The sequence below is a fragment of the Corythoichthys intestinalis genome, chromosome 5 (genome assembly GCF_030265065.1).
Source record: "Corythoichthys intestinalis isolate RoL2023-P3 chromosome 5, ASM3026506v1, whole genome shotgun sequence".
In the NCBI taxonomy this organism is placed as follows: Eukaryota; Metazoa; Chordata; class Actinopteri; order Syngnathiformes; family Syngnathidae; genus Corythoichthys; species Corythoichthys intestinalis.
In genome coordinates this window covers 32,116,279-32,140,302 of record NC_080399.1, presented here as the reverse complement: position 1 = coordinate 32,140,302, position 24,024 = coordinate 32,116,279, and the positions used below count along the sequence as shown (strand labels likewise).

Sequence of the window (24,024 nt, the reverse complement as noted above, 5' to 3'; positions counted from 1 at the left end):
GCGTTCAGGTAAACCACGCAAAACACATCCGCCACATTAGAACACGGTATAATTATTACTATTATATTATTCCGATTTTTATTCATAATTCACTTGTTTTGCTCTGTATAATTGCTATTTGCAATAGTACCAGGAGCTTTTATTAAGGATTTAGTGTCAGTTTTCATGTTGTGAAATGAATTAATAGAAATATAATGTATTCTTTTGGGAAAATCATGCTCGATATATGACCCTTTCGACTTACAAACAAGGTCCTGGAACTTTGTATGTAGAGGTACCACTGTATATCCAAGTCACCGAATGGGTTACTTTATTTCTTATAACCACGAGGACCAGTCACATGAGATACATACTGCATAAACCATCAACTTTAAAAGAACACACCTAAAGCAGCAGCAAGAAAACTGTATACAGGATAAATAGAAGAACATAGACAACAACAGATGCTGGAGAGAGATGCGCGTTCCCAAGGTGGAAATACAGCCACTATTTTTACTTTGTGTCAGCCAAAGATAACCATATTGTAGCGTCCGGCACTGTTCAACAAATTTGTATAGTAATCCACAGAACACATGCAAACAGATTCTTGGAAAGTGTAATAGTGCTCGTTGGAAAGAATATATATACATATGTTGAAACTAGGGCTGTTAAACGTTTACAATTTTTAATCGAGTTAATCACATTACGTTCACGTTAATTAATCGGAATTAATCGCAATTCAAACCATCTATAAAATATGCCATATTTTTCTGTAAATTATTGTTGGAATGGAAAGAAGACACAAGGCGGATATATACATTCAATATACTGTACATAAGTACTGTATTTGTTTATTATAACAATAAATCAACAAGATGACATTAGCATTATTAATTCTGTTAAAGCAATCCATGGATAGAAAGACTTGTAGTTCTTAAAAGATAAATGTTAGTACAAGTTATAGAAATTTTATATTAAAACCCCTCTTAATGTTTTCGTTTTAATAAAATTTGTAAAATTTTAAATCAAAAAATAAACTAGTAGCTCGCCATTGTTCATGTCAATAATTACACAATGCTCATGGTGCTGAAACAGAGGGCGACAAAACACCAAAAAACACAAGTAACAAGTGGACATGACACTGCTGTCATTTTAAACTGAGCGGGGCATGTGCGTTAAATGCGTCAAATATTTTAACGTGATTAATTTTAAAAATTAATTACCGTCCGTTAACGCGATAATTTTGACAGCCCTAGTTTAAACTGTTGAATATAACCTAAAAAGTAACATCTAATTAATTTATTAAAGTCAAATAGTTTAATTAATTTTCAAATAAAAAATCTGTAATCCAGAATCAGACTGCTATCGAAGACTACCTGTAACAACAATGGTGATCTAAACTAGGTGTTGTCTTTCTCTTAAATAAACACTAGTATTACCAGTCAAGTTTGTTTTATACAAAAACAGTTTATTGACTTGTCAACAACTGCCAACTGTACAGTCTTCAAAGATGACGACATGAATACGAAGAGACCATTCTTCTCTACGAGCAGTTTGTAGTGAAATATTGGAAATACTGAGGAAAGCAAACAGAGCATACCCAAAATGTCATATGTGCTTATGACGTTTACTTGCCAACATAAGACTTGCATATCAGTCACAAAGCGTCAAACACCAGCGAGATAGAGAAGGGCCATTTAGACCGATGACTTTGTTGGACGAGGCAATGAAGCATCACATCAACAGGATGAAAATCAAGTCACAGCTGCTTCTCCATAAAAGCCATCAGTTCTCAGTAGATAGTAATCCATTTTAATGTTATTGAAAGCAGCCAAAGTCCACAGAGAGGTCTTTATCAAGCTGTTTTTCCCCCTCCAGAGTCTGGGCAAAAAAGTAGCACAGATCGGCATTTTCCTCCTTCCAGTCAGACAAAGATTTTTTAAATCATCCACTGCTGAAATCCACGGGTCAACCATCTGTGTTAAATCAAATTCCAGTGAGGGCAAAAGGTTCGTTTTTCAGGGAAAGGGGGTGAAAAAAAAAATCCAAATTAGATTTCTGTAAAGGTCATCCAGCACAATCATTGTGGGAAAAAAAGCGGTGAGGGGGTGGGGGGAATAGAATATCCTCTTACAAAGTCCTAATCTAATTTTCATTCCCACAGGGGACAGAAAATCACAGAGAACAAGAGAGAACCATCACAAGCGTAATTGGACACCAAAATATAAATCTATAAAAAGGCCTTTTTTTAAACTCCATTATGTACACTTTTCACAGGACCTCCAATGAGAGACTCCAGAGCGAAGCACCGCTTCTAGTTGTATCATGGAACTTTATTTCCACATTAAAAAGGGAGATATATCCAAAAAAACAAACCAAAAAAATAAAAACAGCAAAAACATTTTCTTCTTAGTGCCTTTGGGAGTTGCTCTGGCTGTACAAGTGTTAGTTGGATGAGTGAGGAAGTGCAGAGCTGAAGGTCAAAACATCCAGGGACCATAAAAATAAACCTCATCCACCTCAGTCTGGCCCTGCCAAACCTCGCGGCCATCCATGTCAACATCCATGCTGTCTGTGAGGGGGGGGGGGGAGTCCACGAAGGAGGGGTGCGCCAAACACGATTGCAGACAAAGCGCTCCGTTTTTAGTAGATCACTTCATACACTGTGGCCTTCTTGTCACCAGAGCCCGTCACAATATACTTGTCATCCGTGGAGATGTCACAGCTCAGGACGGATGAAGATTCCTTTGACTGCCATGAAATAAAGAGAAAAATTTCACACTTGATCCTTTATAGGGTAATCATTTAAAACTCATTGGCTGCCATTGATGGTGCTCGATGTCCAATCCATTTTGACTAAACTTGAGCATTCACAGCGACTCCTCCCAATCTAATTGAATTGGACATCCATTGTTGTCGATAACAGGCAATTAAACACTATTATTTTTTTCAAATCAATCTTTTTATGTTATTGGTGGCCATAACCAGAGTAATTCTTTTGTTATTCATTACCTCCGCCACTAGATTAAAACTACAGAAGGTGGAGGTTATGTATTCGGCTCAGTACGTCCGCCCATATGTTTGTGTTCAAGATAACTGAAGACCGAATAAAGGGATGATCAAACTTGCACAAAATGTTTGCAATATGAAACAGAATACGATCAAATTTTGGGGTAATGAGGTGAGAAATTGAAATTTGCGATAACTTGATTGCAGATTAACCTATTTAACTTAAATTTACAGGGTAGACGATATGAAGAGAAAGAGATGGCATTTTTGGGGCACCAGAGCAAAGGAATGATAGCTGCTCTACCATATATGCAGATACTTTGAATTTTTCTGCTTTGGCAAACGTCTGCTCTCTTAGGCTAGTTCATACCACAGGTCTTAATGCACAAATCCGATTTTTTGTCATATCTGTTTTTTGGCATGCCCGTTCAGACTGCCTTTGTCCATTGAGCCCGTTCAAGTATCACGCATGCGCACTAATTCGCAGTCCAATGAAAACCTGCATGCGCAGGAGCATCAAAACAAATGACCACACATGCTGGCTCAACATCATTCAAAGGTGATCATATTTTGATTTCCAAAAAGAGGACACAAGTAACAGACACAAATAATCCCCGTTTACTCTTATATTCAACATTTATATGGATTGATAGCATGCACGCACTGTCCGTGCATGACACACACACACATACGGACAGTTTGCCCCGACTCTCGGCTGTGTAAGCAATCTTAAAATATTGCTCATATGGAGCAGAGAGAAAACCAGGCATTCTCAGGCTTATCCTAAACCCATTTTAAGTTTTAACCCTTGAGAGTCGAAGGACGCGCCGGCGCGTCCTCAGCGCACGTCGTCTTTGAAGCACCCTCGCGTCTTAATTACGTCACCCACATGCCGTTGGTTGGTCTCGTTTTAAAGTGCGGAAGTTGCGGTTTACTCTCGTTGTTATTTGAAGTCAATCGACCAACTAAAACGTGAGATATTGTCATTTAAGTTTTATAGTTTTATTGTCCTCTCAAAAAAACATTAAAACGCTGCATGGATCATTTGTTTATGTCTATATTTCCATAATTTCTTGTCCTTTTTCAAAACGGAAGCTCCATGAAAAAAACACAAATCAAACGAACCCTTTCGAAGTCACAGTGGAAGCACAAAATGCGTTTTTTTTTTTTTTTTTATAAATATAACTGCCGTGCGAGGTTCCACCGAACGAGAGGCAGGAGTGTTCTGACGCAGCGACGGGCGAGCGACGGCCGTTTGAATCAAGCAAGCGGGCGAGCGACTTTGTGTGACTTTGAGGATGAACGGAAAACTAAATTTAGCGCAAGCAATTGTGCTTTTTGATCAACTTGAGGAAGAGGGTGGTCCAAATTCGTCATCATCGTCTTCTTCGGAAGAGTCCTCGAGTGAAGATAGTGACGGATTTGAACACGTGGGTGACGCCATCGACGAGCAGAGGTAAGCCAACTCACTTTTTTTTTTTTTTTTTTTTTAAATGCTGTAAAAGTTTCTTTTGATATTGCAAGACAAAGTTAATTTTGATGCAATATAAGTGCGTGTTTGTGTATGTAATAATAAAATGTGCATATCAGATCAAAGTATAATTTGTGGTCTTCTTTCTATATGAAGATTAGGGATGTAGCACATATTCAGCTACGGTATTCTTTCTATTGTCATACATATAGATTTCCATTATTATTTATTGCTGTATATATTTTTATTTTATACTTTATTATTTTCATAAATACTGACTTTTGTTTGATGTACATTTATAGTGACAATGAAAGTAAAGTGAAATGAAAATGGAAGGGTGGAAAGAGGACCGACACCCCATGGAAGTGTGGGCTGTGATATAGCCCTGTGTCTAATTCCAGGTTGAAACTGCTTTTCGGAGTGGCATGCCTGAAAAAAATTTAACTTGTTTATTGTAAATATTTTTGAAAATACTTTTTTCCCCAATGTTATATATATATATTTTTTCCCACAATCAGTCTTCTCAATTTGTGTATATAAATGTGTGTTCAAGAAGCTTGATTGTGTGTACATAGTTTTCATCAGGTGATGGGCCGCAATACCTAAACTCATAAAGAGATGGCCTCTAAACACTTTTTGTGTTAGATGGTATATTTTTTCACTGTTCTTCACTGTTTGGTCTGCTGTATATAACCTGTTTTGACTAGAGCATGTATAAATGCAAAAAACGCCTATGGCTATACCTGTTGTTTATGTTGAATTGTCAAATAAAAGACTATTTATTCTAAATTTTTTTGGTTGAATGTTCATCCTAACATGTTGAATAAATATTACAAAGTTTCAAAACGGTTCGTTACGCATGTTTGGTTGTCAATTGGACATCAATATTAAAAATTTTGACAAAACGATTTTGGAATTTTTGGTCTTTTTGGGCCCAAAATTATGATTTATAATTGGTCAGTGAAGGAAACAACAGTTTGGACATGAAGTTCAAGGTGTCACAAAAAAAGGGAGCAAACCAGGCCATCGTAAACAATTCTGTCTTTGAAATATAAAGGCAACTTCAAAGGCATGCAAAATCAGACAAAATAGGCCCAGACCTTAAAGGGTTAATGACTGTTGTCAACCCCGACCCTTCCCCAAAAGCCATGCTTAAGGCAAGCTAGGCGCTAACGCACAGCTGCACCGCTACCGTAGCGCCCTGTCTCTCTCGCTTTTGATGATGTAATTGCTGCATGAATTCCGATTTGGGAGACTTGACAGTTCAGACCGCCGTGACATTCTGGAAAAAATGTGGCCAAGATCGGATTTAAACCACATACGAAAGTGACCCAGATTGGATTTGAAATGGTCCACTTCTATGCGACTTGTCACGTTCAGACCTTCAAGTTAATGCATCACTCCAGTCGGAAAAACACGAAAAAATCGGATTCGTGCATTAAGACCTGCGTTATGAACCTAGCTTTTGAGTACTCCTCGAGTTTTAATGTTATATTACATTCATTTTTTTTAAATTACAATTGAATTAATTTATAATGTTATTTATCCACAAAAAATGTGTGTGACCTGGCATTCACATATATGGAGGTCACATTTTGGGCCATGTAAGCCACATTAGTTTATCAAATGTGAATATTGTGGCTTACATGAAAGTGTTATGTGGATACTGGGTCTTTATATGGTTAAGCTTTTTATAATTACCAAATATAGTTACTTGCACTATAAAGGGTTAAGGCAAGTAAAGTAAAGATGAGTTGACTACAGTGCAATATTAGATTGGAGCCATTGTTAAGTGGCCCAATTCCCGTTCTACCAAACTACTTATCTGTCAAGTCAATAACTCATCTTTCACTGATAAGAGAGCCCAGACAGACAGCGGTCACAGCGCCCTTCCTCCCAGCCCAAACGCGTGCGCTTTCGAAAATATTGATCAGTATACCTGGAATATACTGGCGCCGTAGGGAGTCCTCCAAGCATTTAGCAGGTTGTCTTTCCCAGTGCTAACAAACCATTTCCCTGCGAGGAAAAAAAAAAAATCAACCACATGGCTAAAAATGCTAAAGTGGATGTGAAGATCTGTTATGCTTTCTCTGTCTGTTCCTACCACAGTAGGCGAACTTGAGGGAGAGTACGCAGCTCTCGTGCAGGTGCAGCTGATACTTGTCTGGTTTGGAGTGGTGCAGCACCTCCACGTTGCTGCTTTCCATTCCCACAGCCAGCCACTCACCGGTCGGGCAGTAGCCAAGCGAGAAGATCTGCAACAAAATACCAAGAATTATAGGTCTGGTGATATATCGATTTTAAGAATGAAGTTTTTACAAATATTTGTCCATTTGGCCCAGCCCTAACTAATAACTGCGCAGTTAATGCAGAGCTTTAATTTTGAGCACATATACTAGCTCGTACTACCGAATAATAATTATCCAGACACTGAAATGACAAAAGATAATGCGATTTTGTCTTTTGTTGACATTCCCTGCATGTCGTACCTGCGAAGTAAAGTCGTGCTGCTGCAGCTGTCGACCCTCCCTCAGATCCCAGGAGCGAACAGTGTTGTCTAGGCCGCCTGTCCACAACTTAGTGCCGTCGTGGGATATGTCAATGCAGCTGGCGCCATCTGTGTGACCTTGAAACTGCCTACAACCACAATGAAAGGCGGCCAAACATTACAGACTCAGACTATAATAAGAAAAAAACACCCGTCTGGAAATGGCTTTTGGTTATTTCTTCCCACCTAACAAGAGTCTGATTGTGGAGGTCCCACACGGCAATATTTCCGTCACTGCAGCAGGAGAAGCAGACTTTGGCGTCGGGGCTGATGGCCAAGGCGTAGCACGCCGGTGCAGAGGAGGTGAGCTCAGCTTTGATACGTGGCGTCTGAGAGGCCAGATCCCAGATGGTCAGTGTGCTGGCCTCGCCTCCTACGATCAATGTGCGGCCATCGGGCAGCAGCTTACAGGAGCGGATGTAGTTATCCCTGTTCTGTTGCGCAAACGACAAAAAATCCAATCAATGCGTATTCGGGGCCGGCCGCGCGGCTTCGCTAGATTTAAAAAGGAGTCGGCGGTAAAGTGAATGAAAACCCGCTGTCATAACAAATCAATAAGACTCTTTTTCAAAGCTAGTCGGGTGTCTTTTCAACAGATTTTTACACTGGCTCTTTTGTGTGTTTATCCTCTTTGCAAAATGTCATTTAATAGTTATTGGTTGCTTCCTTCAGATTGCTGTGGTCTAGAGGGCATTTCATTATTGAATGAAAGCTTGCTTGTTTGTGTTGTAGTGAAGCTGTCAGCGGTCTCCGTGTGCTTTTTTGGCACGGCCTTAGAGCGGAACAAAAAGATCTTCCTTTTGCTAATGGAACAAGTATTTGTTTAAACGGCTCGTACCTGTCATAACAACAAACTAGGTTGTGAAAGCCGAACGCGTGATGAGTGAGCGGTGAGTCAGTGGCACTCCTCACCAGACAGTCCAGTTGGGACACGGGACTCTTGCTGCCAGGTTGGCTGATATCCCAGATTTTGACGCAGCCTTTGCCGCCCGTGTACACGTGGCGTGTGGGGTTGCTAATGGTTACGGCACACACCACCTCGCCGTGACTCAGGGTGTTGATCTGACGGGCGTGGCGTGGAATTCCAGGGCCAATCAGAGCATCAGGTGGGAACGGGACAGGCTGCATCTGGCCGTCGGCGCTCACATGGAAGGAATAAGCGCTGGAAGGGAAAAAGATTTTACATTTACATTGCCAAAGGGGTGTCAAACTCATCTTTGTCGCAGGCTACATTGTAGTTTCAACCAAGGCTGCCACCATTAATAGGAGAATCACCAACTAATCAATTGTCAAAAGAATCAACTGTTTTGATAGTCGATGAACAGTTTAGATACATAGTTTCCCTAAAAAATATGCCCACATACAGTAGGGCAAATAAGTATTTAGTCAACCACTAATTGTGCAAGTTGTCCCACTTGAAAATATTAGCGAGGCCTGTAATTGTCAACATGGGTAAACCTCAACCATGAGAGACAGAATGTGAAAAAAAAAAAAAAAATGAAAATCACATTGTTTGATTTTTAAAGAATTTATTTGCAAATCATGGTGGAAAATAAGTATTTGGTCAATACCAAAAGTTCATCTCAATACTTTGTTATGTACCCTTTGTTGGCAATAACCGAGGCCAAACGTTTTCTGTAACTCTTCACAAGCTTTTCACATACTGTTGCTGGTGTTTTGGCCCATTCCTCCATGCAGATCTCCTCTAGAGCAGTGATGTTTTGGGGCTGTCGTTGGGCAACGCGGACTTTCAACTCCCTTCACAGATTTTCTATGGGGTAGAGATGTGGAGACTGGCCAGACCACTCCAGGACCTTGAAATGCTTCTTACGAAGCCGCTCCTTTTGTTGCTCAGGCTGTGTGTTCGGGATCATTGTCATGCTTAAAGACCCAGACACGTCTCATCTTCAATGCCCTTGCTGATGGAAGGAGATTTTCACTCAAAATCTCTCGATACATGGCCCCATTCATTCTTTCCTTTGCACAGATCAGTCGTCCTGGTCCCTTTGCAGAAAAACAGCCCCAAGCATGTTGTTTCCACCCCCATGCTTCACAGTGGGTATGGTGTTCTTCGGATGCAATTCAGTATTCTTTCTCCTCCAAACATGAGAACCTGTGTTTCTACCAAAAAGTTCGATTTTGGTTTCATCTGACCATAACACATTCTCCCAGTCCTCTTCTGGATTATCCAAATGCTCTCTAGCGAACCGCAGACGGGCCTGGACGTGTAATTTCTTCAGCAGGGGAACACGTCTGGCAGTGCAGGATTTGACTCCCTGGCTGCGCATTGTGTTAATAATAGTAGCCTTTGTTACTGTGGTCCCAGCTCTCTGTAGGTTATTCACTAAGTCCCCCGTGTGGTTCTGGGATTTTTGCTCACCGTTCTTGTTATCATTTTGACGCCACGGGGTGAGATCTTGCATGGAGCCCCAGATCGAGGGAGATTATCAGTGGTCTTGTATGTCTTCCATTTTCTAATAATTGCTCCCACAGTTGATTTCTTTACACCAAGCGTTTTACCTATTGCAGATTCAGTCTTCCCAGCCTGGTGCAGGTCTACAATTTTGTCTCTGGTGTCCTTCGACAGCTCTTTGGTCTTGGCCATAGTGGAGTTTGGAGTGTGACTGACTGATGTTGTGGACAGGTGTCTTTTATACCGATGATGACATGGCTCGTTAGAAGAAGTCAGACCTCTTTGACAGCCAGAAATCTTGCTTGTTTGTAGGTGACCAAATACTTATTTTCCATTCTAATTTGGAAATAAATTCTTTAAAAATCAAATAATGTGATTTTCTGTTTTTGTTTTCCACAATCTGTCTCTCATGGTTAAAGTTTATCCATGTTGACAAATACAGCCCTCTCTAATCTTTTCAAGTAGGAGAACTTGCGCAATTGGTGGTTGACTAAATACTTATTTGCCCCACTGTACTTTAAGCAAAGTTTCGCTGTTTTTCAATTTTATCATTTTTTTTTTAATGTGTTGAACTTTTAGGGATGTCCTGATCCGATCATGTCATTGGAAATCGGGCCGACCGGGCCATTTTCCGGGTCGGAATCGGGTGAAAAGGATCGGGTTTTTAAACACTAGCGGTAGTGTGCTGAGGCAACTCATTGTGTAAGTGAGGGGCTGTTCTCAGCAGCGCGAGTGGATATGAGTGGACTCACTTAATGAATCATTTAATAAAAAGAAGCATTTTTCTACATTATTGTTGTTAAAAATTATTCACATTATGAAGATCGCACGGTGGAACCCTAACATTTTTGAAACTTTTTAGGGGGACAACACTTTTTTCGCCCGGTACTGTATCAGGACTCTTTAATGGAAAGATTGTCAAAATCAGCTGACTCGGACTTGGGTGCATAAATATGCGATCAAGACATCTCTAGTCATTTTGCAGCTACTATTTTTAAAAGTCTTATTTTTAATTAAAAAAAGACATGTAAATGCTCTTTCTTTTTTTTTTTTTATAAATACATTTAAAAAGAACAGTAGAATAAAAGTAAATATTTTCTTTTAAAAAAGAAGTATTTGCATCTGTTTGGTCCTCTATTAAAATTTATTTTAACGAGAAACATAGTTAATGCACATAATTTACTTTCACGCCTGACACAAAATGATTTGGCGAGCCGGAACTGGCCCCCGTGCCTTAAGTTTGACATCTATGCGTTATAAGTTGGAGATGGGTGGTTGGGGATGGAGTCATGACTGCTGCAATAAATATTGTGCAATACTCACGGTTTGCCACCTGAGATGGATGTGAGACTTGCTTGAAGGCCTGGGGCTCGCATGTGGGTGTGAGGATCAAAACCCTGGAAGGCAACAACATGACTATTCAGTACCTTTAGCAAGAAAATACAAAAAAAAGAGCTTTAAAAAAAATTAAAACTCCAAATAGCATCAGCCAGGCCTGGAATTTCTGTGGGATTCAATGCAAAACCTTGTAAAAGGCTTCTACATATCCAAAACAAACTTCAACTTCTGATGTTTTGACAAAGCTACAGTATTTATCAATTTAAACTGAAAATAAAATGTGCATGCCAGATCAGTCTGACATTTCAAGTTCTGACTCTGATAACAGGACAATAGTATAATTCTTTATATTCTGGCCATGATAATTATTTTGGAATTGAATTATGTATTATGATTTTTTTAATACAAATCATTATTTTCCAAATGTCATAATAAATAGGAAAAGTGACTACATCGAAAGTTTAGCATGTCAATGTCTGGCGACCAACCCACTGTTTGCAACGACTTCAGGTTTCTCCCCCTATGACCAGTCCTTTTAAACAGCAATTGCCTCGTGTGTTTCCCAGTTAGAACTGGATTGAGTGAAATGCCAAAAGGTACATGGTTTTGTTTATGAAAGAATACACCCAAAAGTATGTCAATTAATAACAAACGGATTTAAATCACGCCAGAATAAAAAAAACAAAAAAAGGCTTTTCAAAAATCGGAGATTGTAGAATTGTGATCAGTGCACACCTAAAAAAAAAAAACAAAAACAAAAACAAAAAACAAAAAAACTTCGGCAGACTAAATTAATGATCCAAATTTGTGAGACTAAACATTCAGAAAGGTACCATGGGGGAGCGTCCATAGGCTGCAGCGGCTGCAGCGCTCATCTGAGGGGAAATGTGCAGTCCGGCGTACACACCAGGGCTCGTCAGGCCTCCGTTCATTTCATGATGACCCATCATGGCAAAAGGTGTGGGGTAAGAGCCAGCGATGGACAGCGGTGTACGCAAGGCTGGGGCTGCTGTAGACAAAGGCAGAGCATGTCGTTAGAATGGGACATAACAGGACGGGAAAGACATTACAATGTCTCAAAGAGGAGAAAACGTTACCGACCGAGTGCCTCCATGCCTGGTGGTTTGCCCAGGATGGGTCTGAGCCCAGGAGTGGAGCTGGTGCCAGGAGTGGGGGCATCATTGCGCGGGGTGGGGGTGTTGGACTTGAGGCCAGGCGTGGAAGATTTGTCATTCTGTCGAGGGACCGACGGAGCGAAAGTGTTCACAATCTGGGTAGCTGGGCAACATTCAGACTGACAATTTGAGAGCAAACCGAACTTAATCCGGTCTAATTCTGACAACGCGTACAGTCCTGCCGAGCCATAAACTGCTATTTATTCTAAAACCTATTACAACCACAATGGGGATAGGCACTTTTGATCCTTTTACTGCTTTGGCTTTAATCTTTTAGTGAGGGTGGAGAAAAAAAAAATCCTGGAATGGTTAAATACATTGAGCTATTAACAGCGAAGACCTGCCTGATCCCGATTCGGGACAATATTATCCCTGACGTTTAGTCATGCACTTAAAGCACAGACAGCTATTCCCTAATCCGCTGCCAAAAACGTCCCAGATATATTTGTACATATCCCCCTGCTCGCTCTTTTAAACCCCTTTCTGGCCTAGTTGGAACCAACTTACATGACTGAGTTCCTTGGCCTTGGAGGATGGGGTGCTTCCAGAGGACGCTACTGACGCAGGGCTGTTGGGCGTGTCTTTCTTGGGGGGGCGGGGCTTATCAATGCCGTTCTCGGGCGGCGAGTGTGCTGGGCTGGCCCGGGGTGTAGCAGGGTCCTGGAGAAAAGTGATAATCAAATGATGTTAACACATTGGCTGTATTAAAAACTCATTATTGATGCCGATTGACATCCATTTTGACAGACCAGTCAAAATATACTGGACGTCTATCACCGTCAATGGCACTGAAACATGATTATTCACAGCTAGCCGTCCCACTTCTCACCTCATTTGAGACATCCACTACCAAGTCATCGCTTTTCTCCCCATCGCTGTCCTGTGACGAAAACCAACACACACTGTAAATACACACAGGCGCGTCTTTCAAGGAAATCACTGATGTGCAAACACGTACATATCTGCTCATGCTGTCCTTTTCCTCCACTTTGCGCTTTTTGGAGTCCAAACTGTAGTCGGATGAGCTGCGGTGCTTCTCGCTGGCTGTGCGTAAGCTTTCCGACGGTGATATTGAGTTATTCTGAGAGGAGAAGAGCAAACAAAGCCTTTATTAGCTTTTCATCTAGCAGCGAATCATTCATCCGTTACAAGTTGCTCACAGGGAACGCCCTGTGCCAAGGCAAACACTAAAAGCGTCTCATTCGCGCAATTACGGACGCCGCAGACTCTTAAAATGCAGCTGTGAGCCAGCACCAAAGTGTACCCTGACACCGGCCAAGTCCAATCTCACACACACACACAAGGCCGTCTCTGGCCGTGGAACAGAATGGGCCATTATCTGGGCTGAAAGGAGGATGGCTTGTTTTCTAAGCCGGGCTCCCTCCTTCTCATAGCTGGACAACAAACGACCTCACGGGGACATGAGCAGAGTGTCGCGGCTGAACAGAGGGCCTTTTCTCTGCGCTCGCTCAGGCTAAGCGTGAGAGAGCGCGGGGAGGAGAGAATGTGGATGTCGCCACCATTGATTGCTGCACTGTGCTCGGGCGCCGTGTCAGCTTGGGCTTTGAGAAAGAAAGGCCATCTATATGTTGCCAGTGGGCACGGCACCGTGGGACAGACCGGCGCTCTTCGCCCAGCCCACATAAACATAGACGACCAGTGGCACATCTAGAAATTTTTCACAGGGGGACACTTCAAATCATTGAGTGACCCACCAAAAGTAAAAGCTATAATTTCAGGATACCATAATGCTGTTGTAGTAAACTGGCCAGTAGAAAACTATCAGAAATACAACACCTTTGTCATGTGCATCCCAACAGAAAGAAAGAATATTACTTAAATTGAAAATCTAGAAAGTTTAATTTTTCTGATGTGTAATCGTGGAGAAAAATGTAAACACCCCCCCCCCCTTTTTTTTTCTTTTCTTTTTTTTTCCATTGGGGCAGACTATTGATCACTGCCGGTACTAAAGGGGACCAAAACCCGCTGCAATAAGTGGAAAAACCGCGAAGTAGCCCCCCCCCCCCCCCCCACATTGTGTGTTCAATGTATTTATTTAGGTTTAGCATTGGAAAAAGATACGTTTTTTCACTTTTTTCCACAGTGTAAAATTTAAAAAAACATATATATATATATATATATATATATACAGTGCCTTGCAAAAGTATTCGGCCCCCTTGAATCTTGCAACCTTTCGCCACATTTCAGCCTTCAAACATTAAGATATGAAATTTAATTTTTTTGTCAAGAATCAACAACAAGTGGGACACAATCGTGAAGTGGAACAACATTTATTGGATAATTTAAACTTTTTTTAACAAATAAAAAACTGAAAAGTGGGGCGTGCAATATTATTCGGCCCCTTTACTTTCAGTGCAGCAAACTCACTCCAGAAGTTCAGTGAGGATCTCTGAATGATCCAATGTTGTCCTAAATGACCGATGATGATAAATAGAATCCACCTGTGTGTAATCAAGTCTCCGTATAAATGCACCTGCTCTGTGATAGGCTCAGGGTTCTGTTTAAAGTGCAGAGAGCATTATGAAAACCAAGGAACACACCAGGCAGGTCCGAGATACTGTTGTGGAGAAGTTTAAAGCCGGATTTGGATACAAAAAGATTTCCCAAGCTTTAAACATCTCAAGGAGCACTGTGCAAGCCATCATATTGAAATGGAAGGAGCATCAGACCACTGCAAATCTACCAAGACCCGGCCGTCCTTCCAAACTTTCTTCTCAAACAAGGAGAAAACTGATCAGAGATGCAGCCAAGAGGCCCATGATCACTCTGGATGAACTGCAGAGATCTACAGCTGAGGTGGGAGAGTCTGTCCATAGGACAACAATCAGTCGTACACTGCACAAATCTGGCCTTTATGGAAGAGTGTCAAGAAGAAAGCCATTTCTCAAAGATATCCATAAAAAGTCTCGTTTAAAGTTTGCCACAAGCCACCTGGGAGACACACCAAATATGTGGAAGAAGGTGCTCTGGTCAGATGAAACCAAAATTGAACTTTTTGGCCACAATGCAAAACGATATGTTTGGCGTAAAAGCAACACAGCTCATCACCCTGAACACACCATCCCCACTGTCAAACATGGTGGTGGCAGCATCATGGTTTGGGCCTGCTTTTCTTCAGCAGGTACAGGGAAGATGGTTAAAAGTGATGGGAAGATGGATGCAGCCAAATACAGGAACATTCTGGAAGAAAACCTGTTGGTATCTGCACAAGACCTGAGACTGGGATGGAGATTCATCTTCCAACAGGACAATGATCCAAAATATAAAGCCAAATCTACAATGGAATGGTTCAAAAATAAACGTATCCAGGTGTTAGAATGGCCAAGTCAAAGTCCAGACCTGAATCCAATCGAGAATCTGTGGAAAGAGCTGAAGACTGCTGTTCACAAACACTCTCCATCCAACCTCACTGAGCTCGAGCTGTTTTGCAAGGAAGAATGGGCAAGAATGTCAGTCTCTCGATGTGCAAAACTGATAGAAACATACCCCAAGCGACTTGCAGCTGTAATTGGAGCAAAAGGTGGCGCTACAAAGTATTAACGCAAGGGGGCCGGATAATATTGCACGCCCCACTTTTCAGTTTTTTATTTGTTAAAAAAGTTTAAATTATCCAATAAATTTTGTTCCACTTCACGATTGTGTCCCACTTGTTGTTGATTCTTGACAAAAAATTAAAATTTTATATCTTTATGTTTGAAGCCTGAAATGTGGCGAAAGGTTGCAAGGTTCAAGAGGGCCGAATACTTTTGCAAGGCACTGTATATAGTTTTTTAAATAAAATGTTTTTAAGCACTTTAAATGTAATAATTATGATAGGTTTTACACATATTACTGTCTCACTGAATTATTTTTAAACAAGAATAAAGTAGAAAAATTGTTGTCTTTATTAAACACTTCATTGAGTGAGTCCACTCAAATTCACTCAAGCTGCTCACTTGCCACAGCAACTGCTTAACGGGCTAAACGATGATTGACCAATGCGGCGGTTTGAAATTTTGGTATCTCTGGATCTTTTTTAGATCTTTTTTAATTAGGAAAAAAAAGATGCGATAGACTAAGGGCGCAAAGTTTGAAGCGCTACATAGCGAGGGATCACTGTATAGCCAATCAACTGTGAGTATCCCAATTGCCCAGCTTTCCTCGCGACGTCATTAATGCACATGATCCCAGGTTCCTGTGCTCGAATCTATCAATGCTTGTAAAGCAGTGACATTATTTGTGTTTAAACATCCTCAATTATCAGAGGTTGAAGAAATTTTCATATGAACTGGCAGTGTATCAAATACTTGTTCTCGCCACTGTTAATACTTTGAGCAACAGTCTTTCACCTGAAGATCATTCATAGTAGGTGTTGTCAGTCCCTCCAACTCACTGGCTGCCATTGATGGCGATAGACGTTTAATCCATTTGAACTGGGAGGGAGGCAGCGAATAATCGTGATTATTAAAATGGCAGCTAAAGTATGACTGTGTTCATCACTAACATGCATCGCACAACACAAGTCGTAAAAATACAATCCATGACCGACTAACTCACCAGCTGTTGTCTGTCCCTTTCAGGAAATGCCTACTAATGTACTTGGCTTATTGTCTTAAATTCAGTACAGTTATTAAACTCTACAGTATACTAGCCAGTGGCCAGCATACAGTATTTACAGGGGGCCTGTGGCCACCACCGGCCACCCCCTGGAAACGCCATTGTCGGCGGCGTGCTCCAAGCTCCAAATGAATGGTAGGAACTCGGCCAGGGTCCAAGAGGATCCCCCCCGCCCCCAATTCCCCGTGTGGAACAAAGCTATAATGTGGACAAGTCAGCAGCAGGCTGAAAAAGTGAACAATGGCCGACAGACTGGCAGCCCGGGCAACGGGCCACTGTCTGTATAATGACTGACCTTTAAAGGGATGCTTAGCGTGACTCATTAACCAAAGTCACCGCTCGGCTATCAGATGACCTGGGACGGGGGCGCGGAAACAAAAAAGGGGCTGCTAATCGCCCCGGGAGTTCTATTTCTTCAGACATGACTGAACCCATTGAGCTGAGCGAGCCTACAGAAAGCCAATCTCACACGCCCATCAAAAACCATCAGCGATCATGGCCATTCAAATTAAACGCTCGGCGAGGTCTGCTCGCACTGCTTCGGGGATGAGGAAATCAAAACAGTTTCCCATTTGTGCGTCTAAATATTCATCACATGCCAAGCTGGAGAGGGAACGAGTTGGTAAACAAGGGAAACTGTGGAAGGGATCAAATAAATCCTTTAAGACAGGGATGTCCACGTCATTCGATAATTGTGATGAAATTACATGGCTTCTAATCTCTTCTGCATGATACCAGTCATCTCCCTCGCGGATTTAAGCATATTGGAGTTACATTACCAACCTCATTTGATGGGAATTATTACTCTTTTTACCTCCCTCGAAAAAGTTTTCATTTGTTGTTGTTTTGTCACTTGATTAAATTATGCAACAAATACATGAATCCATCCATTTTTCTCTGTTTATGTGGAAGCTGTTTGCTGGATCCATTAACTCATTGGCTCCCATTAAATCAGAAATTGCGCTGGAATACAATCACTTTTTAGATTGACCACAGAGTAACTTTGACTTATTACCACTTTTAACACTGAAATTCGATAAACAGATCAACAACCTTATCCTTACGGTTGCGACGACTTTATGGTATATCATAAATTGGTAACTATTTTGCTAGTCAATCATTTAAACACATTGTTCAACTAACTATGGTCTAAATTCTCTTGAGATTCTTAACATTAAATACTATGATTTCTGTAGTTCCTGATAAAAGCAGACTGATTACTGTATCTTTTTAATTTTTCAAATGCATTCTTTGCAGTCATTGACTTTTGCTTTGGAAACTAGTAATACGGTTTTCTTAGCACATCATTTTTGCTTCCCCTTCAGACGTACGGCTAAACTGTGAAGGCCAGAGTAATAAAGCATTAAAATAACAAGTGTTTTACCATAATTTGCAGATCATAAGACCCAACTTTTTTCCCTCTGCTTCGAACCCTGTATAGCTTAATGGTCCAGAGCAGGGCAGCTAATTTTTTTTATTTTTACAAGCTAATGAGCTGTATGTCTTTCGATGTAAATATTCGATAGATAGCGATAGTGAGAGTAAATTAGTAACTAACCAATAAATTAAATGAAGTCGGTTATTAGCTGACTATCAAAATAATCATGTTATGGCATCCTAAATGTGAAGCCATCTATAGCGGTATGAAAAAAAAATCTGAACCTTATGGAATTTCTCACATTTCTTCATAAAAGCACCATCAAATGTGATGTAATCTTTGTCAAAATCACACAGATGAAAAAAAGTGTCTGCTTTAACTAAAACCACCCAAACATTTATAGGTTTTCATATTTTAATGAGGATAGTATGCAAACAATGACAGAAGGGGGGATAAATAAGTAAGTGAACCATCACATTTAATATTTTTGCCCCCCCCCCGGCAGTAATAACTCCAATCAGACTAGAGCTGTCCCGACTAGTCGACATTGTCGACGTCATCGATGACGTAAATGCGTCGACGAGCAAAGCATACCGTCGACGGGTAATGCCGGGTTAAAAAAAAAACTATATGCGGATAGCGTTTAGAATGGCGGGCACTAGCGATGCAAGCGGTTGTTACCCCGGTACACTCAGGTGTAATTTTGGAAAACAACAAGAAACAACATACTAGCGGATTGTAAGTTAATACAACTTTCTAACGATTTTTTTTTTAATTGAAGTTGCCTTTATGTGCGTCATATCAACGAGCATGTTTATTGAATAAAATAATTAATATATATAATTATATAATATTTTAATTCAATTATTATTAAATTTATTAGGATCATGGAAGCTCCCACTTGGGGGGGGGGGGGGAATATATATATATATATATCCTGTATATACTACATATTATAATAAAAATATATATGGAAACAGCACTGGCCTGCTTACTGTAATCCATGACTGCACTAACGTTAGTTACTTAAATTATAAAGTATTATTTTGTATATACATACAGTAAGGGAGAACAAGTATTTGATACACTGCCAATGTCAAATACTTGTTCTCCCCACTGTATTACATATAGTAGTATACTATAAAATTTTTAAATTAATACCATTTTTTTTTTTGTTACTATGACTATGTGTACCTTTCATTCAAAATAATTGTGGTAATATTTCAGTGTGCCCTCTGCCTTATCTATTTTCAGGTTAAAACAAACAAAAGTTGAAGAGTTTTCCCCCCTCCCCAAAAATGCGGAATGCACACCAGAAAGAGCATCTGAACTCACACAAAGTACAAAATGATTGTCCGGGACATTGCAATTTATTTTAACATTTAGAACAATATAGACAATGACATAGCACAAAAAGAGTAAGAATTGTTTTGACTCCTGTTAAAAAGGTGGTCAAAGTGTTTCCATTTACATTTTTTTTGCACTAGTTAATGCCAGCAGCATTTGATCTCATTGTTGGTGATTTATTATTGATATTTATGTTATTTATTTATACGTTAATAAAGAATTTAGGTGTTCCAAAATGTTTTTTGTGAATTAATAAGCTTCAACAAAAAATTCATTACTAAATTAGTTTTAAAAAATTAAAAAATTAGATTAGTCGACTAATGGTTAAAATAGTCGGCTGACTAATCGGGAGGAAATTAGTCGTTTGGGACAGCCCTAAATCAAACGCTTCCTATAGCTGCAGATCAGCCTGGCACATCAATCAGGACTAATCTTGGCCCATTCGTCTCTACTAAACTGCTGTAGTTCAGTCAGATTCCTGGGATGCCTGGTGTGAATCTCTGCCTTTAGGTCATGCCAATGCATCTCAGTGGGATTCAAGTCTAGAAGTTGACTTTGCCACTCCAGAACGTGTATTTTGTTCTTCTGAAACAACTCTAAATTTGATTTACTTCTGTGTTTTGGATCATTGTCTTGTTGCAGCATCCAGCATCCTCTTTTTAGCGACAACTGTCTGACAGACGGCCGGGGGGTTTCCTGCAAAACATCCTGATAAACTTTTGAATTCATTCATCCATTAATGATTGCAAGTTGTCCAGGCCCTGAGGCAGCAAAACCGCCCCAAATCATGATGGTCCCTCCACCATGCTTGACGGTGGGGATGAGGTGTTGATGTTGGTGAGCTGTTCCATTTTTCCTCAACACATGACGTTGTGTGTTACTCCCAAACAATTCAACTTTGGTTTCATCAGTCCACAAAATATTATGCCGAAACTTCTGTGGAGTGTCCAAGTGCCTTTTTGCGAACATTAAACAAGCAACAATGTTTTTTTGGACAGTAGTGGCTTCCTCCGTGGAGTCCTCCCATGAACACCATTCTTGGCCATAGTTTTACATATAGTTGATGTGTGCACAGAGATATTGCACTGTGCCAGTGATTTCTGTAGGTCTTTAGTAGACACTCTAGGGGTTTTTCTTTTTTACCTCTCTGAGTATTCTGCGCTGAACTCTTGGCGTCATCTTTGGTGGACGGTTACTCCTTGGGAGAGAAGCAACAGTGCCAAACTTTCTCCATTTGTAGACAACTTCTCTGACTGTTGACTGATGAACATCCAGACTTTTGGAGATGGTTTTGTATCCTTTCTCAGCTTTATGCAAATCAACAATCTTTGATCACAGGTCCCCAGACAGCTCTTTTGACCGAGCCACGATGCACATCAGACAATGCTTTCATCAAGACATTTCTCACCAGGTGTGTGTTTTATAGTGGGCAGGGCCGCACTCATCAGTGATTAGACACACACCCGACTTCAAATGTTTGGTAAAACTTGGTTTCAATTGCTCTTTCAGTCTCCTTAGGCAGAGGGTTCACTTACTACTTATTTTTCACACTTCTGTCATCGTTCTCCTTAGGCAGAGGGTTCACTTACTTATTTTTCACACTTCTGTCATCGTTTGCATGCTATCCTCATTAAAATATGAAAACCTATAAATGTTTGGGTGGTTTTAGTTAAAGCAGACACTATATTTTCATTTGTGTAATTTTGACAAAGATCAGATCACATTTGATGGTGATTTTATGCTAAAATGTGAGAAATTCCAAAAGGTTCAGATACTTGTTCATACCACTGTATTAATTGGTGCTGGAGCCTTTTCCACAGACTAAGAGTAAGTGGAAAAAGATGCTTTTGAAGGGTTTGTATAAACAGGTAACCTGGCATGCCAGATCGCTTGCTTGCTAGGCTAATAGACAGGCTTTACATAAAAGTGCATTATACTTGATAAGTTATGTTAAAATGCATGCATAACAAACCACTACACCCTCCACACTTGCTACATTGCAAAAGAAGAAGAGCAAGTAATTGTTACGCTGTTTAAAAAAAAAAAAAAAAAAAAAAAAAAGTTGGCAGATTTTGAAATTTCAAGTGAACCAATTTTCATTTGAAATGTTAAGTTCTGATGGAAAACTCCATGAAACAGATTAACGGTTAAAACTCATCATTTTGACGTAAACTGGACTTTACTTAAGTAGTTTGAACTCAACAGTTTTTTTTCTATCTTCAGTTTAAGGCAGTGCTTCTCAATTATTTTCTGTTACGCCCCCCCAAGGAAGACGTAAATGTTTCGCGCCCCCCCCAACTCTCTGCCGCCACTGTAAATAGTATCATTCGTCTATATTACTATTATAAGTACGCCTCAGCCTAACATTGAGTCCTTCTTTTTCTATTAAAGAAAAAAAGTAACATAGATCAACTTATAATAAAGTATAACTTTTTTAACATTGTGTTGCTTGTAACAGAAAAGACTTAACGTGCATCAATTTGCCTGAAGTTAAAGAAAAAAAAAAAAGTCACATCCAAACTGTAAAAATACACTCAAGGTACATTTTTGACCATTTGATACTGAAAAATAAAATGTAATAAAATCAGTAAATAATAACAAATTCAAATTGATTAGAAACATTTACTCTTCAGGACAACATGCCAAAAAAATTTGACCGAAAAAAAAACAAAACTGAATAGAAGGGGGGAAAAAAGTCTTTGGACAGAAGGAAAGTTTTTATTTTCGCTGATTCACCACAGTGCTCACTGGTTTACTGATATAACACTGACAAAGCGGGACGATTGTGACAATTGGCAATATTCGGCACATTTTCGCTGAAAAACAATCAAGCGGCTTATCAATGAGATTGAGGTCTAATGTCTTTAAGTGGCGTCTTAACTGATTTGGCTTCTCCGCTATAATCATTTTTAGACTCAGTAAACAGTGGTCTTTCCTCATTTCCCACTCTATTAAAAGTCAAAGGCAAACGGCCCGAAAAAAGCGCATTCTCGGCGGCCGAGGGAGAACCGTAGGTGAGGGCGGTGGTCGTGACGATCCCAAGCCGAAGACGGCACTTCTCGGCCTGACACGTGAGAACCGAAGAAGACAGTGGGTCGCTGCGTGAGTCCAGCTCTGCATGAGTCTCTTCCGTGTGCTCTTGCTTACTTCAAAAATACTGCACGCACTTTGAAAATGAGAGCGCCACTGCCACCCACGGAGTGGATGTGCAAGTACACTTTATTCTAGTACGGCAAAAAAAAAAAAAAAAAAGCATGTTCCCCGAGGTCACTCGCGCCCCCCCTGGCATCGCTCTGCGCCCCCCTGGTGGGGCGCGCCCCACCATTTGAGAAGTACTGGTTTAAGGTAATATCTAATGATTTGCTCCAAACGACGATTAATCCCAGGTTGCCTGTGGCACCGGAGCACACAGAGAACTGAGCTAAACAGCCTGGCTGATTGCCCATTTAATTGAGTTTGCAATATTTATTTTATAAAACGTGTTAGGAGTCCTCAAAATAACAAATTACTGAAGAAAACTGTTTTTCTTTTAAAGTTGTGTACAGTATTACAGCGATAAATTAGTAGTTTAACATTATGCAGTGTAAGAGGAAGCTGTTTTTTTTTTTTTTTTTTTTTTTTTTTTCAGTGTACTTTCACACTCACCGTGCTCTCTGCGTGGCAAACATCATCACGGTGGTCACGATGAAGCCGACGACATCGTCCAGCGTAACAAAGACAGAAAGAAAGCAGTTAGCGTATAATAACAGATGCCCCCTGGCAGAATGTGTGAGAATCAACTTGAGGGCATCAAGCTTCACTTATCAGCCAACTAAAGCTGTTGAAAAGCTTATACAATCATGGGCTGGGAATGTATCAGCTCATTACCCCGACAGAATGTGAACAGACAGGATGTGCTCATCACCTAAGGGCCTTGCGACTGCTCTACAGAGATAGAGGAGCACTCCGCCACGGGATGTTTCATCCTTGTTTAACATCTACGCAGCTGTCTCAACAACATTAACGTACACGTTCATCTGTTGCTAATCGGTCCTCACCTCTGTGTTCTAGATCATGGTGGTTCTTCTCATCCTTTACCGGAAGGTGGGCTTGGCTGCCAAGGGCTCCGAGCGCCAGCAGCCCTGATCCCGAACCTGCCACGGGAGGGATGCCAGGAGGTTGCAGGCCAGAGGGATGTGGGGGCAACTGGACGGGAGGCCCGTGAGCAGCGTGGGAGAGGTGCTGCGCCTGAATCTGCTGCTGCTGCAAGTACAACACAACATACATCAAGTGGGTCAGAGGGAAAAGACAAGTAGAAAACACGTACTAAATAGAAATAAGGCTGATTTGTTGATGATATTAACACATTGACACATTCTATTACTGTCGAGGCCAGAATGCGACCCCGTTCAGAGCTATTTCCAGACCGTGCCGAGTTGCCGACCGCAGCTGGGCACACTTAAGAGTCCAGTAGTAATAATGACGTCAGTTCACCCCCTCCTGTGAAACTAATGCGAGAAACTCGAGGATCGTGACGCTTGATTGCACGGCATAAGCAGCCCGAGTGAAAGAAACGGCAACGACAAAGAGCCACTTTGAGTCGACCTGCACTTAATCGAGAGTAAACATTTCACTTCAGGTAAAATAGTGCACTGCAGCACCACAGCACTTAATGCTCCTCTGCGCCATCAGTGAGCAATCCTCTTAAGCAATATGAGGATGTGGAGGAATCTGTCAGCCTGTGGGCTAAACAACTGCCTGATTTTAGAA

At 40.8% G+C, this 24,024-nt stretch overlaps 1 protein-coding gene across 4 annotated transcripts in view; it reads right to left on the bottom strand.

Annotated features, from left to right (window-relative positions):
* Window positions 1-347: 347 nt before the first annotated feature.
* tle3a (TLE family member 3, transcriptional corepressor a) overlaps window positions 348-24,024 on the bottom strand; it is a 43,221-nt gene continuing 19,544 nt past the window's right edge. For 2 of the 4 annotated variants that reach the window (XM_057836570.1, XM_057836571.1), the window contains exons 8-21: window positions 23,313-23,517; window positions 22,921-22,928; window positions 12,892-13,014; window positions 12,763-12,813; window positions 12,441-12,593; window positions 11,860-11,992; window positions 11,592-11,767; window positions 10,744-10,817; window positions 7,920-8,169; window positions 7,194-7,441; window positions 6,949-7,096; window positions 6,564-6,714; window positions 6,399-6,475; window positions 350-2,730 (exon numbers count right to left, since the gene is read on the bottom strand). In XM_057836570.1, coding sequence (XP_057692553.1) covers window positions 2,623-2,730; window positions 6,399-6,475; window positions 6,564-6,714; window positions 6,949-7,096; window positions 7,194-7,441; window positions 7,920-8,169; window positions 10,744-10,817; window positions 11,592-11,767; window positions 11,860-11,992; window positions 12,441-12,593; window positions 12,763-12,813; window positions 12,892-13,014; window positions 22,921-22,928; window positions 23,313-23,517 — 1,905 coding nt within the window. In that variant the 3' untranslated portion in view covers window positions 350-2,622. Of the gene's footprint in view, window positions 2,731-6,398; window positions 6,476-6,563; window positions 6,715-6,948; window positions 7,097-7,193; window positions 7,442-7,919; window positions 8,170-10,743; window positions 10,818-11,591; window positions 11,768-11,859; window positions 11,993-12,440; window positions 12,594-12,762; window positions 12,814-12,891; window positions 13,015-22,920; window positions 22,929-23,312; window positions 23,518-24,024 lie in introns of all 4 variants that reach the window. The other 2 variants (XM_057836573.1, XM_057836572.1) reach the window with 2 other exon arrangements.